The sequence below is a fragment of the Phyllobates terribilis genome, unplaced genomic scaffold (assembly GCF_046119375.1).
Source record: "Phyllobates terribilis strain yellow unplaced genomic scaffold, ASM4611937v1 Scaffold_3__8_contigs__length_932513732, whole genome shotgun sequence".
NCBI classification, from domain to species: domain Eukaryota; kingdom Metazoa; phylum Chordata; class Amphibia; order Anura; family Dendrobatidae; genus Phyllobates; species Phyllobates terribilis.
This window is the reverse complement of record NW_027362763.1, coordinates 411939903-411956528: the sequence shown is the minus strand read 5'-3', so window position 1 is coordinate 411956528 and position 16626 is coordinate 411939903. Positions and strand designations below refer to the sequence as shown.

Here is a 16626-nt window from a genome sequence, read left to right as displayed (position 1 = left end):
GCCCACTCAACAAGAGCGGTGGCAGCCTCCTGGGCAGAGAAGGCTGGTGCTACCATAGAGCAGATATGTGGAGCGGCAACCTGGTCTTCCCCCTCTATCTTCTTCAATCACTACCGGCTAGACTTAACCTCTTCTTCAGACCTTACTTTCGGGAGAAGGGTTCTGGAAGCTGTGGTCCCCCCCTAATGAGTCACTTCTCTGTAATTCTCTCTGTGGTGCCGTCATGGGAGGGGGGGGGGGGGGGGGGGAGAAAGACGTGGTTACTTACCAGTAACTGGATTTCTCAGAGCCCATGACGGCACCCGTACATTCCCTCCCTTCACGTGTGGGTACACACACTTATTAGTTACCTGTAAAATGTTGTGTTACTAACCTAGTGGTCCTCTCAGGCTCTGTAAAGAACTGATGCGGGAGAGAGGTACTGCCCTTTTATCTGTAGGTTTCCTGTCCTTGAAGGGCGGATCCCCTCTCTCCGTGTGCCGTTATGGGCTCTGAGAAATCCCGTTACCGGTAAGTAACTACGTCTTTTTACGCAAGAAAGGTGAAGGCTACATGAAGATCAGCAAAGCTTTACTCATCAATCAGAATACAGTAGCTAAAGTGATTGATTTGACAAAGATGAAACTGCAACCTTCTCCCCGAGACGTCCAGGCCGACCACAGAAGTTGACAGCTAAACAGGTGCATCTTCTGATGAGAAGGATTGAAGAAAATGGACACGCAAGTTCACTGCAGTTATCTAAAAAAAAAAAAAAAAAAAGTACAAAGCTAAACTGGGCTGACTGTTTCTTGTGTCACAATATGCAGTACACTACAAAAGAATAGCATACATGGCTGTCATCCACCAAGGAAGCCTCTCCTAAAGTCCATGTGCCAAAAAAAAAAAAACACCTACAACTTGCCAGGGCCCATGCTGAAAAATATGAATGCTACTAGGACTCTATACTCTAGAGTGTTGAGACCAAGATAAATGTTTTTTTGGAATTGATGGCTTCAAAACTGTGTGGTGTCGCAAAGGTGAGGAGTACAAAGAAAAATGCATGGTACCTACAGTGAAACATGGCAGTGCCCTTATGTGGGGCTGCTGGTGTTGGGGAGATACATTTTTTTTGATGGTATCATGAATTCACAGATATACTGCTCTATATTGAAAGAGAATATTCTACCATCACTCCATGACCATGGAAGTGATGCACTTTTCCAACACGACTGGGTCCGCTGGACTGGCTGCCTTTTTAGAAAGATTGCACGGGCCAGGGCTCATCCGACTGAACTCCCGTACTCCTGCCTCGTGGGCAGAATACTACTCTGACAACACAGGGTGAAGGTAACACACTGCGGTAATACTTTATTGGATCACCCACAATCAACAAGATATAGTACTGTACAGTCTATGCAAGTACACAAGATGGTGCAAATGACGCTCACCTTTCTGCTGGCACGCTGGGGATTAGAACCTCTGTGACTTCTGGGCATCCAGGGCCAACTACTCCAAGCTGACAAAGTACAGTGGCCAGGTGAACTGATTTACCCAACCTGAGTTCTCCAAACGTCTTCGTGGGTTCAGTAATGGGCAGTGGAGCAGATCTGTATTCCACCAGCTGGAGCCGTGGTCCCTCGGCTGATGTCCTGTAGAGTCCCTCTGGAAACTGAGGCAGCTCCCTTTTATATTCCACAGCTATCATTCAGAGCATTCTCCCCAACTATTGGGAGAGGTAACCCCCCCCCCCCTTTGTTGGTTCAATTAATCTGCATATTTGTCCTCCAAGGTGTGTAGACTAGTAAACCGCAGGAGGCTGATACAATACTTAATCAGCAGGCTTTCCACAGATTGCCATACAACAAGAGTCGACATACGGGCTCATATGAAATAATGGCTCATGTCCCTGAACCCACTGAATAAAGGAACAATATGTCTGGCATAATTGGGAATAATTCACCCCCACCCCAGTTGCCAGGATGACGCTGTGTAGTCACATAAGGCCACTGTTTCACTTCTGAAGAAGACACCAGTGACAACCCCTGATGACAAGGCCTTTGTGGGCGGTGCTAGAAGCTCTGGGGTGGTGCTGGTGTCACTCATTGCTTCTATCTTAGTCCCCATACGACGTCATGTTTCACATTTAGAAAATGCAGCGGCGAAGGAGGAAGTCGAGTGTGGGCGCTCTGGTCACCTCTCATGGATCCAGGACATCTTCACAGGGCGGTGATGCAAGAAACTGTATATATAGGGATTAGCAGGATAGGGTAAAGTATTTTGCAATAAAGCGAATTACAAAAGTGGTTACGGTGTAAAGATAAATATTTAGAAAGGACATTTTAGGTACAAAACTACCCCTTTAAGAAACCTCCCCTTTTAGGGTATGTGCACACGGTCCGAATTTGCTGCGGGTTTTGACGCTACAGAACTTCTGCACCATTTTCGCACCTAACATACAAATTTAGGTTAATTGCAGTTTTTCATGTCAGTCCTCTGTTGAAATTTGCAGTTTCAGAGAATAGGGTTTTTTTAAGCAAACTTTTTTGATCATTATGTAGCGTTTTTGTGCGTTTCCGCTGTGGAAAAGCTATTGAAACACACATGCGGTTTTTACACATTCCTCTTATCATGCAAGTCTTTGGGGAAAATCCGCATGCATCCACGCATTGACATTGACATGCTGCGGTCTGGAAAGATGCGCCGCATGTCAGTTTCCGCAGGTGATCCACAGGTGCACAGAAACGCATAGTGGACATGGGATTTGTAGAAATCTTATCCACTATGCTGTAACATCTGGCCGCTGCGGTTTTGATGCTCCATAAAAACGCAGCGTCAAAATCGCAGCAAATCCGGACCATGTGCACATACTCTATGTTTAGTAATTAGACTATTGTTGAATTTCTATTGCATGTGTTTTCTTCGTTTTTTTTTTTTTTTTAAATATGTGTCCATTCAATACAAAGAGAATTACATTGACTATTTGTTTATAATGCCCCTAGCAAACAGGAGGAATGGAGAACAGCAAAAGGGGAGGAGGAAATACATCTTTACAAAGCAGAAGAGAAAAGGAAATCCCTTTCAAACCACACTGTCCGAGAAAATAAAGCAGTCTCTTGCACGAAGGTGAGTTACTCCAGTCTGACAAGTGAGCACAAAGTAATAGTACAGTATGTCATCTTTAGTAGGCAACTGTCTTTTTGTTTTCTTTTTTCAAATGTATCCTTTTACAGCACATGAACCCCCCACCCTCCCAACTGGGATTTGTTGTCTTTAGTGATAAATCAACCTGTTGTGAGGAGTAGAAATGTATTCTGTTTGAGATGTGACTTCTATAAAGTATCTGTAGGGGCTACAAATGTAGCATTTATTTGGGTATAGGATACAAAAATAATCCTGTGGCAATACACATGTAGTATTTTCAATACTGAGGGCTACAATGAAAATACTTCACTGTATACCACTTTAAAGGGGCTGTCCACTACTAGGACAAACCCTTTCTTGATCTAAATGTTTGGCCCCGATAAAATAAAGCTTCTACTCTCCTCCAGTGCCGGCGCCGTTCCCGATGTGTCGGCACTCGCTCTCCCCGGGACTCCCGTGCTGTTGTGTTTGGGCACCTGGCTCATGTATCACATCAGCACTGGTGTCACTGTCACCGCCTTCTGTCGAATTCAACAGGAAGAGGAAGTCCGGGCTGCAGCTGATCTGACTTCCTCTTCATGTTCAATTCGTACGAAGGCGGGGACAGGGACGCCAGAACTGATTGGGCGCCGGGATCACGTGTCACAACAACCGCACGGGGACCTCTTGTGCTGACACTTCTGGAACGGTGCTGGCTCAGGAGGTGAGTGTAAGCTTTTTTTTATTTTATTGGGGCCAAGTGTGGAGTATGACAAGGAGTTGTCCAAGTAGTGGACAACTTTAAATAACCAGCAGTCAAATCACCTGCTTATCTGTGTTTCATTTTCGATGCATGTTTTATTCAACAAATCTGTAAATGGAACCTAAAATAAAATAAAAAGGCAAAGTCTCCCACCCTCTATCTTTATGTTGTTTACTTATTTTTTAACCGAAACGCTGTTTAGTACATATTTTTAATGTATCCTTGCATTCAGCAATGTTGTTATACTGTGGTTACATTCATGGTGTTTCGTTGTTTTAACCCCTTAACGACCTTGGGTCTTTCTGTTTTTGTGTTTTCATTTTTTGCTCCCCTTCTTTCCAGAGCCAGAACTTTTTTTTAATTTTCGTTCAATATGGCCATGTGAGGGCTTATTTTTGCGGGACGAGTGGTACTTTTAAATGCCATCACTGGTTTTACCATATCGTGTGCTGGAAAATGGGAAAAAAATTCCAAGTGCGGTGAAATTGCAAAAAAAAAAAAAAAATGCAATTCCACAGTTGTTTTTTGGGTCCTTTTTTTTTTTACCACGTTCACTGATTGCTAAAACTGACCTTCCATCATTATTCTCTAGGTCATTACGAGTTCGTAGACACCAAACATGTATAGGTTCTTTTTTAAGTGGTGAAAAGAAAATCCAAAGTTTGCTATAAAGAAAAAAAAAAAAATGACTCTGTTTTTCGAGACCCGTAGCGTCTCCATTTTTCGGGATCTGGGGCCGGGTGAGGCCTTATGTTTTGCGTGCCGAGCTGACGTTTTTATTGATACTATTTTGGGGTAGATCCGATGTTTTGATCGCCCGTTATTGCATTTTATTGCAATGTTGCAGCGACCAAAAAAACTTAATTCTTGCGTTTTTAGACCTTTTCTTTTTTTTCTCGTTACGCCGTTTACCGATCGGATTTTTTTTTTTACATTTTATTTTGAATGGGGCGATAGGGGGGTGATTTAAACTTTTTATACACTTTCTTCATGCTTCAATAGTCTCCATAGGAGACTAGAAGCAGCAGTTGTCTGATTGCTTCTACTGCATACAGGCGATGAGCAGATCGCTTATATGCAGCAATGCTCACTTGCTATGAGCGATGACCACTAGGTGGCGGTCATATCCATTGAGACATGACAGCCACAGGCGTCTGCTGCGGGTTGTCGTGCCCACCCATTGGTGACCCGCGATCACGTGACTGGGTCACCGATGGGCGGGGCTTAGGACACGCTTCCCGGGAGCGAGAGTTAAATGCCGATGTCAGAGATTGACAGCGGCATTTAACTGGTTAACAGCTGCGAGTACATCGCAATTCCACCCACAGCTGTTGCGGGCACTTGTCAGCTGTAAGAATCCGCTGACATTTTCCCGATTCAGTGCGGGCTCAGCGCCGGAGCCCCCGCTGAACCGGCCTTTCCGACCTGGTACATACTATTACTGACCAGGTCGGAAAGGGGTTAAAGCCGGGTACATACATCGGGCTTCATTGCTCACTGCCAGGGAGGATGAACCTTGCATGTATCTGCAAGATTTGCAATAATTCGGCGGTGATGTTGCTCTTGCAATTAATGTTATTCATGCTCACAGGAGCGAGAACTTGATTAGTAGGTCGATTAATCTGGGGGAACACAACGCCCATATGACTAGTCACCTGTTAATTTGTATGCCCCTGGTTAAATTATAAAAACCGTTTAGGAAAATTTTAATGAGCATGAAGCAATGAAAAGGGACTTGTTTACATCAGTATAAAAAGTGGAATGAAGACAGGGCAGTTTGTAGGACGGGGGGGGGTGTCGCTGTTAAGTTCCCATTAAACTCCATATTGGAAATGGGAATTTACAAAAACAGAAGTGAAATAATCTGTAGGGCACCTGCCTGTTCAGCATTAAGTAACTTGTCCCACACACAGTTTTTTATTGAATTGTTTTAGCTGCAGAACCATTCTCATGAGCCATTATTGGAACCTGGAGATGCAAGAAGGCAGCAGCAAGCCGGACAGCACAACTATCGAACAAGGGCAACTTTAGAAGACCCAGCTGGGCCTTCAGAAGATCTAGAAAACGAAAATGGCTCATCAGATGTAAGATTTTAGTAGATCAGTTCATGTTCTAATGCATTTTGTAATATGTAATTGCTTAACCCTCATGAGTGGTTCTCTGCTGTTCTGACAGTATGGCCACGGACCCACTATCAGTATTCGGTCAGTATTTTTTCTCAGGAGTGAGAGCCAAAACCAGGTGAGGAACAATCGGAGAAAAAGTATAATAGAAACAAGTCACCAGTTGTGTATTTATCACTCACTCCTGGTTTTGGCTCCCAAAATACTGACCGAATACTGAACGCATACTGATAGTGGGGCCGTGGCCTACGGTACATACTTTCTGTACTGTCTACTATACAACAATTATACAATATACCATCCTGGATTAGGCTATGCAGATAAATCTTTTATCCCAAATGTGCAGAATCCAGTGGTGGTGGACAGAAAAATGTCTATTGTATAAGGGTGAAGAAAATACAGTGGGTACGGAAAGTATTCAGACCCCTTTAAATTTTTCACTCTTTCATTGCAGCCATTTGGTGAATTCTAAAAAGTTCATTTTATTCTCATTAAAGCACACTCTGCACCCCATCTTGACTGAAAACAAACAGAAATGTAGAAATTTTTGCAAATTTATTAAAAAAGAAAAACTGAAATATCACATGGTCATAAGTAATTCAGACCCTTTGCTCATACACTTATATTTGTCAAATGCTGTCCATTTCCTTGTAATCCTCCTTGAGATGGTTCTACTCCTTCATTGGAGTCCAGCTGTGTTTAATTAAACTGATAGGCACACACCTGTCTATATAAGACCTCACAGCGCATGTCAGACCAAATGAGAATCATGAGCTCAAAGGAACTGCCCAAGGAGCTCAGAGACAGATTTGTGACAAGGCACAGATCTGGCCAAGGTTACAAAAGAATTGCTGCATTACTCAAGATTCCGAAGAGCACAGTGGCCTCCATAATCCTTAAATGGAAGAAGTTTGGGACCACCAGAAGTCTTCCTAGACCTGGCCGTCCAGCCAAACTGAGCAATTGTGGGAGAAGAGCCTTGGTGAGAGAGATAAAGAAGAACCCCAAGATCACTGTGGCTGAGCTCCAGAGATGCAGTAGGGAGATGGGAGAAAATTCCACAAAGTCAACTATCACTTCAGCCCTCCACCAGTTGGGCCTTTATGGCAGAGTGGCCCGAGAGAAGCCTCTCCTCAGTGCAAAACATATGAAAGCCCGCATAGAGTTTGCTCAAAAACACATGAAGGACTCCCAGACTATGAGAAATAAGATTCTCTGGTCTGATGAGACGAAGATAGAACTTTTTGGTGATAATTCTAAGCGGTATGTGTGGAGAAAACCAGGCACTGCTCATCACCTGCCCAATACAATCCCAACAGTGAAACATGGTGGTGGCAGCATCATGCTATGGGGGTGTTTTTCAGCTGCAGGGACAGGACGACTGGTTGCAATTGAAGGAAACATGAATGCGGCCAAGTACAGAGATATCCTGGATGAAAGCCTCTTCCAGAGTGCTCTGGACCTCAAACTTGGCTGAAGGTTCACCTTCCAATAAGACAATGACCCTAAGCACACAGCTAAAATAACAAAGGAGTGGCTTCAGAACAACTCTGTGACCATTCTTGACTGGCCCAGCCAGAGCCCTGACCTTAATCCCAATTGAGCATCTCTGGAGAGACCTGAAAATGGCTGTCCACCAACGTTCACCATCTAACCTGACGGAACTGGAGAGGATCTGCAAGGAAGAATGGCAGAGGATCCCCAAATCCATGTGTGAAAAACTTGTTGCATTATTCCCAAGAAGACTCATGGCTGTACTAGCTCAAAAGGGTGCTTCTACTCAATACTGAGCAAAGGGTCTGAATACTTATGACCATGTGATATTTCAGTTTTTCTTTTTTAATAAATTTGCAAAAATTTCTACATTTGTTTTTTTTCCAGTCAAGATGGGGTGCAGAGTGTACTTTAATGAGAAAAAAATGAACTTTTTAGAATTTACCAAATGGCTGCAATGAAACAAAGACTGAAAAATATAAAGGGGTCTGAATACTTTCTGTAGTCACTTTACACTTTAACAGATCGCAACCTGCAGAATCCAGGCTGCTGATTTCTCACATCAGTCATTTTTTTTTTTCCAAACTAGGAAGCAGATATTGAAAGTGAGGCTGTGGCAGCAAGTGCTGCGACATCTGAGGATGAAGACAAACCTAACTGGAACAGTGATGACAGTAGTTCAAGGTAATTAAATTTTAAAACAGAAGCGCTTCATTTAATTTCTGTCATCTTGTGATATCTGAAGGAAAAGGTTTTTTTTGTGCTGTAAACTTGTGTTGCCAAGAGTTTACACCAAGTAATTTTAGGATAGGGTGAGTCCAGATGTAGAAGTTTTCTCAGGATTTTTTTCTGTGTGTTTCTGCCCAGCCTCTTCCATTGGGGATGAGGGAGTGAAGGAAAAAAAGCATAGCCATCCCATTAAAGGGAATCTGTCAGCAGGTTTTTGCTATGTGGTCTATGAGCAGCATGATGTAAAGGCAAAGACCCTGATTCCAGCGATATATTGCTTACTATGCTGGTTGCTGCAGTTTTGACAAATTCACTGGCTAGATCTACAGCAGTAAAAACTGACTGCTTAGCCTTGTAGAATCCCGCCCACAGCGTTTGACAGCTTTCTGTGTACACTGTGCATGGGTAGAAAGCTGCTAATCAGTGGTGTGGGAGGGTTTACACAGAGCAGCAGGACTAGGTGGCACCAGACAGCTAGTACTCGAATGATAACTTTCGGCTGATAAAACACTGATTTTTATTGAAACCATAGCACATAGCCAAGTAAGTGACACATCGCTGAAATCAGGGTCTCTGCCCCTACATCATGCTGCTTTCAGATAAAATAGCAAAAACCTGGTGACAGATTCTCTTTAAGAAAGCCAGAGATGCAGGTTGTGATGTGTTGTGCAGGGTATAGCCAGATTGGTGATATGCTGCAGGCAGATCCTGTAGTTTTCCATGTATACCCTTAATCCTCCCTGTTCAGAAGGTTGGATTTTTCTTACATATGTGGAATGTGTAAGTAAGCTTGGGAGTGTTGATGTTGACCTCTTATTAGCGTTATATGTTTTTTTCAGTTAAAAAACAAAAATTACAATTTAACACATCTGCCACTGGAGTTCCAATAGTCTTGTGGTCCACCTTTTGCCTGTTTACTTCACTAACTGCAACAATAATGACCGTGTGTACAGCATGTGACAAATGTGGTCAACACAAGTGATCACATCTTCGCTGCATTAGTGTAAAAGGACACCCGGTGCCAACAGTGGGTACTGGAGTAGTGGGACATTTATATGAATATAGGTATTTTTCTTAATCCACTGCCAGAAAAAAACATAAAATGATACCCATGGTAAATCACTAGCATATGATCTCTCAGAAATGTATTAATTTGAGAATAAAGGAATTATGATATAATTAGCTTTTCTTTCGTTCTAAAGTGAGCGGATATGTTGTCTGTGTCTTTTGAGCTATCCCAATGACTTGAATTGTAGTGTACAGAGCGTCTCCTGAGCAGAAAACTCCATAAGAAAGTACATGCCACTTCTTTTAAAGGGAATCTGTCAGTAAGATCAACCCTTCTAAACTGTCTATATGGGCATATAGGAGAAAGGAAGTTGAATAAACCGATCCCTTGATATCTGCAATCTGATGTCTTTTTTTCCAGAGAAATCCTCAATTTTCTTATTGCGCCCCTTTTCGCACCCCTCCAATCTATCCTAAACTCTGCTGCCCAACTAATCCACTTGTCCCCTCGCTATTCCCCGGCCTCTCCTCTGTCAATCTCTTCACTGGCTCCCCATGGCCCAGAGACTCCAGTTCAAAACCCTCACCATGCCATCATCCAAAGCCATCCACAACCTGTCTCCTCCATACATCTGCGACTTAGTCTCCCAGTACTTGCCTACACACAACCTCTGATCCCCACAAGATCTCCTTCTCTACTCCCCTCTTACAATCACATACAAGATTTCTCCCCTGAAACCCCCTCTACTCTGGAACTTTCTACCCCAACATTTCTGACTCTCACCTACCGTGGAAACCTTCAAAAGGAACTTTAAGACCTACCTCTTCCCACAAGCTTACAACCTGCAGTAACCCTCACTCCACTATATCACTGCACGACCAGCTCTACCCTCACCTACTGTATCTTCACCCATCCCTTGTAGACTGTGAGCCCTCGCAGGCAGGGTCCTCTCTCCTCCTGCACCAGTCGCTGACTTGTATTGTTTAAGATTTTTGTAAGTGTTTTTCTCCTTCCCCCATGACGGCACCACGGAGAGAGGGGATCCGCCCTTCAAGAACAGGAAACCTACAGATAAAAAGGGCGGTACCTCGCTCCCGTATCAGTTGGTTTCCTGTCCTTGACGGGGACCTACAGAAGGAATGAAAGAAAGAAAAGGGTCAGAAATAAGATTATGGATTTACCAGGCCCAGCCAGACCGATTCAGGCAGCGGGGGTTCCCTGCTTCGGCTGGTGCGGTGTCCTGTAGCGCCACCGCTGGGGTCAGTGGGCCTCTAGGGAGACGCAGCGCTGGAGAAGACTGAAACCGCGGTGTTCTTCAGTGGTGTGGGGGCCCAGGTCGGTGAGTATGCCTGGGCTTCCCGGGGCCCAGGTCGGTGTGTATGCCTGGGCTTCCGGATGCCATAGCGCGCGCCGAACGCCTCCCTGGTGTCTGGGGAGTCTGCGTGACTGGGCGCCTCTGACGCGAGCCGCAGTGCACCACTGGGTGTAGGCGATCTGGGCGTGCGCACCGGAAGTGCCGCGGTGACCCCTGGGAGCGGCACGTTTGAACGTGCACGCGGGAACCCGGAGAACGTTATGCCCAGCAAATGGAAGCGTTGGGGGAAGGATGGACTCCCCTGTGGAGGGGGGGGGGGCGTCTCCCGTCCCCCGGGCTGGAAGGTGCACAGTTGGTGGACAAGCTAGGGGTTAAATTGCCGGCAATGCTCCAGGGAAGTGCTTCCTGGCACACTTTGGTACCCTTTGGCTATGAGCAAGCAGGAGTTACAGGAGGTGCAGTCCCTACACCCCCCACTCACCACCACCTCCGCAACATGGGAAGCGTACGAAAGGACCCCCCAGTGACCCTTCATGCCAACATAGCCAAGGTGACGGTGGAAGCGGGCGGTCCGGCAGGTCTTTGCAACGCGGCAAGGACTCCAGCGTGGCGTTAACCTCGAGAAAAGGCCCATCTACTGGAACGTGTTCCTCTTCAAATCCGGTATTCCCTCTTACAACGTGACGGATACCTTCAAGTCCCTGCAGAAGGGGGGGAAGAAACGAGAAAAAAACAGCAACCTATCCCCTATATCAGGATCTAGCAGTTCGGACGGGAAGGTGGTAGACTCAGATTCGTCCTGCTTATCTTCGTCCTCGTCATCTTCTGAGGGTGGGGGTCGTAGCTGTTTCCCTATAGAGGGTACGGATAATTTAAGGCAGTCAGGTCCACAATAGGGTTGGTAGATCTTCGCCCTAAGAAATCAGTCCAGGATATGATGTTCAGTGGCCTGGAACAAAAGAAAAGAAGATTTTTCCCCCTCAATGATAAAGTCCACTCCCTGATTAAGAGGGAATGGAAAAAGCCGGAAAGGAAGGGCTTGTTGTCACCTAAGAGAAAATACCCCTTTGAGGTCCCGGTATGCTCCTTCTGGGGGAAGGCACCAAAGTTAGACGTAGCAATAGCGAAAGCCTTTAAAAAATTTTCCCTGCCATTTGAGGACATGGGGGTGCTAAAGGACCCAATGGACAAAAAAAGCGAACTCCTTCCTGAAAGGAGCTTGGGAGGCCGCAGGGGAGGGTTAAAACCCGCAGTGGCAGCCACATGTACAGCCAGATCTTTAATGGTCTGGCTAGATCAGCTAGAGGCGCAACTTACGAACAAAACGTCAAGGGATAACATACTAGGCTCGATTCCAGTAATGAAGGGCGCAGCAGTTTTTCTGGCTGACGCATCAGCCGATTCTGTCAGGCTGGCAGCCAGGGCTGCGAGCTTCTCTAATGCTGCCAGGCGGGCGCTCTGGCTTAAATGCTGGTCGGGTGACCACCAAACAAAATCTAGGCTGTGTTCCATTCCTTGCGAAGGTGAGTTCCTATTCGGATTTACTCTGGATGATATCCTTGACAAAGCTGGGGATAACCAGAAACGCTTCCCGGTCCTCTCCGGTACTTGATACAGGAAGTCCTTTCGGAGCAGAAAATTTATGCGCAGAACCCCCCCCCCCCCCCCCCCCCCCAAAGACCAGGATAGGTGGGAGGATAGGAAGAAAAAGGCCAAAGGGTTTGTTTAACAGGCTCCCCAGCGACCATAGGAAACCCGCCCAATGAGAGTCAGCCCCAGGTTGGTGGGGAGACTTCTTCATTTCCTCCCAGCCTGGGAAAAAATATCAAACAGCTCTTGGGTTTTAGGACTGCTAAAAACAGGACTAAAATTCCAGTTTCACTCCATCCCCCTTCCAAACTTTGTCATAACCCCCATGAGGTCATCAGGGGTAGAACAGCTAGCGCTAGAACAAGAGATTCTAGGCCTAATAGGGAAAGCAGTCCTCAGGAAGTCCCTGCACAGGAGGAAGGCGAAGGATTCTACTCCCCTCTGTTCCTCAGGAAAAAAACAGACGGGACATTCAGGACAATTGTAAACCTAAAAAAATTGAACAAATTTCTAAGGGTGCAAACCTTCAAGATGGAGTCAATAAAATCGTCAGTGAAATTGTTGTTCCCAGACTGTTTTATGGCTGTCCTGGATCTCAAGGACGCCTACTATCACGTCCCTATACACAGAGACTACCAGAAATTCCTGAGAGTAGCAATATCGCTAAAAGGAACAGTCAAACACTTCCAATATACGGCCCTCCCCTTCGGTCTAGCGATAGCCCCAAGGGTTTTCACAAAAATAGTGGCAGAGGTAATGGCCCATCTGAGGGAGCAAAACATCCTGATCACCCCGTACCTGGACGACCTGCTAATAGTAGGCAACTCTTTCAACCATTGCAAGGACCATCTAGCAAGGGTCATGGATTCCTTGACTAATTTAGGCTGGCTTCTGAACCTAAAAAAGTCCAGGTTGGAGTCGGATCAAGTACAAGAGTATCTAGGCATCTTATTAGATTCGAGGAATCAGGAATGCCGTCTCCCGGCAGGAAAAATCCAGGATATCTCGTGTGAAAGACCATCCCTCTATGACTCTGCGCGGAGCAATGTCCCTTCTAGGTTCCATGACTGCTTGTATCGCGGGGGGTCCGTTGGGCTCAGTCACTAAAAGGGCCCTTAAAAGGTCAGCTAAATTTGTCATCAAAAAACTTGCTTTCCCTAACATGGTGGATGGAGGTGAACAGTTTAACCAGAGGCGTTCCATGGGCAATCTGTGTTGCAGGTCCTAACTACAGATGCAAGTCCCAGGGGGTGGGGGGCTCACCTAAACGACCAAATAGCTCAGGGGGTATGGTCAGAGGATTTGGAAGGGGTATCTTCCAACATGAAGGAACTTCTGGCAGTAAAATTCGCTCTCTCAAAATTCCTAAACACCCTACGGGGACACCATGTAAGAGTTTTCAGGATACAGGGTAGTAGTGGCGTACTTGAATCGCCAGGGGGGGGACCCGGTCCCATTCTCTACTACAAGTGTCAAAATCCATCCTCCAGTTAGCAGAGAACAATTTGGAGTCACTTTCTGCACTCCACATAAAAGGAACAGAAAATATCACAGCAGACTTTCTGAGCAGGACCCAGCTGAGACAGGGCAAATGGGAGCTGAATCAGTTGGTGTTCCCCCATAATTCCATGAGTTGGTTGAACGCTTCCATAGACCTATTTGCCAACTGGCAGAACAAAAAAGTGAACATATTCTGCTCAATCAACCCCAAGGGGAACCCAGCGGCATTAGATGCTTTCTCAATCCCATGGAACCACCAGCTAGCCTATGCCTTTCCTCCGATCGCTCTGATTCCTCCGGTTCTGAGGAAAGTCAGAGAAGACAAGGCAAGCATAATTCTGATATCCCCCTTCTGGCCAAAGAGGCCATGGTTTTCCTGGCTGAGGATAATGTCCACCTCTGACCTCTGGGTTCTTCCGGAAATTCCGGATCTCCTTTTCCAGGGACCGGTCCTCCACCCTCAGGTAGCAAATCTACACTTGACAGCCTGGATTTTGAGAGGGCGCTCTTAAGGGATAGAGGTTTTTCCCAGAATTTAATCTCCACTCTATTACAGAGTAGGAAACCCGTAACTACCAGACTTTACGGTAAAACCTGGAGAAAATTCCTTTCATTTGCGGGTGCGAAGGTACAAGGGGAGGCCCCCATTGCTTCCATCTTAGAGTTCCTTCAAAAGGGGTTGGAGCGAGGTCTGGCCACAAGCACTCTAAAGGTTCAGGTTGCGGCACTAGGAGCCCTATACAACTGCGACCTGGCCAGAAATAGGTGGATTTTTAGGTTCATCAAGGCATCACACAGGTCTAGACCCATCCCCTCCCGGAATACTCCTCCTTGGGACCTAAATTTAGTTCTCTCAGCCCTAACCAAACATCCCTTTGAGCCTTTAGCGGATGCATCTCTTAAAGTCCTATCTCTTAAGACGTCACACTTAGTAGCCCTCACATCGGCACGTAGAGTTAGCAACATACAAGCCTTATCAGCAGGGCCCCCCTTTACACAAATTCTAGAGGACAGGGTGACTCTTAAGACTGACCCAGCATACCTTCCTAAGATGGGATCGCACTTCCATAGATCACAGGAGGTCACCCTCCCTCCCTTTTGCCCAAATCCTAAATAAAAACAGGGGGGAACAAGACCTACACACCTTAGACGTCAGAAGGTGCATTATCCAATACTTAGAGGCCACACGGGGGTATAGGAAGGACAGGTCTCTTTGTGTGCTTTCAGGGTCCTCGGAAGGGACAGAAAGCTTCCAAGGGCACACTGGCAAGGTGGATAAGAGACGCCATCTCCCTGGCATAATCATCAAGCCGGGAGGCCGCCCCGGTGGATTTAAAGGCTCACTCGACTGGGGCAGTGGCAGCCTCCTGGGCGGAGAAAGCCGGCGCTTCAATTGATCAGATATGTAGAGCTGCAACCTGGTCTTCCCCCTTCTACATTCTTTAAGCACTTCCGGCTGGATCTAACCTCTTCTTCGGACCTTACCTTTGGTAGAAGGGTTCTGGAAGCGGTGGTCCCTCCCTAAACGACACTTCTCTGCAATTCTCTCCGTGGTGCCGTCATGGGGGAAGGAGAAAGACGTAGTTACTTACCGGTAACGGGATTTCTAAGAGCCTATGACTGCACCAGTACATTCCCTCCCTTCACGCATGGATGTGCACATTTATTTGTTACCTATATTTAGTCACAAGGTGTGTCTGGTAAACTCCTTAAAAATGCTAACATTTTTGTTACTAACCTGGGGGTCTTCTCTGTGCTCTGTAAACAACTGATGCGGGAGAGAGGTGCCCCCCTTTTTATCTGTAGGTTTCCTGTCCTTGAAGGGCGGATCCCCTCTCTCCGTGGTGCAGTCATGGGCTCTGAGAAATCCCATTACTGGTAATTAACTACGTCTTTTGCTATGTATACCCCTTTTCACATGTAAAGCACCATGGAATAAATGGTGCTATAATAATAAATAATAACAATTGGTCCTTTTGGGCCTGTATCTTTTGTATTTTACAAATTGCTTGTATAAATTATCACATTGATATACTCCACCCAAATCTCTTTTTTCCTTGACCATATGCTTGAACACGAGTTTACAGTTTAGCTGCAGATGAACAATGCGGTAATAAAATAGAACTGATTTACTCTTCTCAGTGACTACTCAAGTGATTATTCAGACTGGACTGCTGATGCAGGAATAAATTTGCAGCCGCCAAAGAAAACTCCCAAACTTAAAAATAAGAAAGTGGAAAGCAGCTCTGAGGATGAGGACGGCAATGAAAAGTTCAAGCAGAAGCAAAGTAAGAAAGAGAGGAAAAAAGGAGCTGAAGAAAAAGATGTCTCTCCTACGAAGAAGAAACCGAAAGAAAGAAAGAAAAAGGTAAAATCCCATTTCTCAAACAGTAGTCTACAACGAGTTTCCAATTAACAATTCATAGGGTTCAACCTCTACCTAACAAGTACCATATATGTATGTCAGATATTGAGAACCAGTGTTCTACATCCGGCACCCACCTGTAAGTGATCCAATTCCTGCAATGTAACTCTTAGATGTCAGTCAGTAGCGAATAAACTAATCTAGATAAAAATGCTAGTATCACGGGTTTTTGGTCACTTTGCCTCCCAAAAATTATGGATTAAAAAGGCGATCATAGTCACACTGCAGAAAAAAAAAAAAAAAGACCCCACACCGTTCCAAAGACTTGAGAAATAAAACAAAAGTTACGCACCTCAAAGCATTAGAAACTCAAATCAATTTCCCCCCCAAATTTGTTTAAAAGCCATAAAGCAATAAAAAAAAGATTAACAAGTCGTTTTTACTGCATAGTGAACATAGTATTTAGTAAACAACGTAAAACCTGAGCAACAATGGCTTAGTTGTGTTTTTTCATAATTTCAGACACTTTCTTCTGTTTTTCAGTACATTATATAATCGCTTAAAGGGAACCTGTCATGTTCTGTGTAGTATGTAAACTACCCCCATTGCGTTGTTAGTGATGCAATGTGCATCACTAAC

The 16626-nt window shown here is 45.4% G+C and overlaps 1 protein-coding gene across 2 annotated transcripts in view; it reads left to right on the top strand.

The window, feature by feature from the left end:
- The window catches only part of PHIP (PHIP subunit of CUL4-Ring ligase complex), a 114395-nt gene that overhangs the window by 67321 nt on the left and 30448 nt on the right, over positions 1 to 16626 (top strand). For both annotated transcript variants that reach the window (XM_073675600.1, XM_073675599.1), the window contains exons 20-23: positions 2979 to 3102; positions 5797 to 5946; positions 8069 to 8163; positions 15765 to 15990. In XM_073675600.1, coding sequence (XP_073531701.1) covers positions 2979 to 3102; positions 5797 to 5946; positions 8069 to 8163; positions 15765 to 15990 — 595 coding nt within the window. The remainder of the gene's footprint in view (positions 1 to 2978; positions 3103 to 5796; positions 5947 to 8068; positions 8164 to 15764; positions 15991 to 16626) is intronic.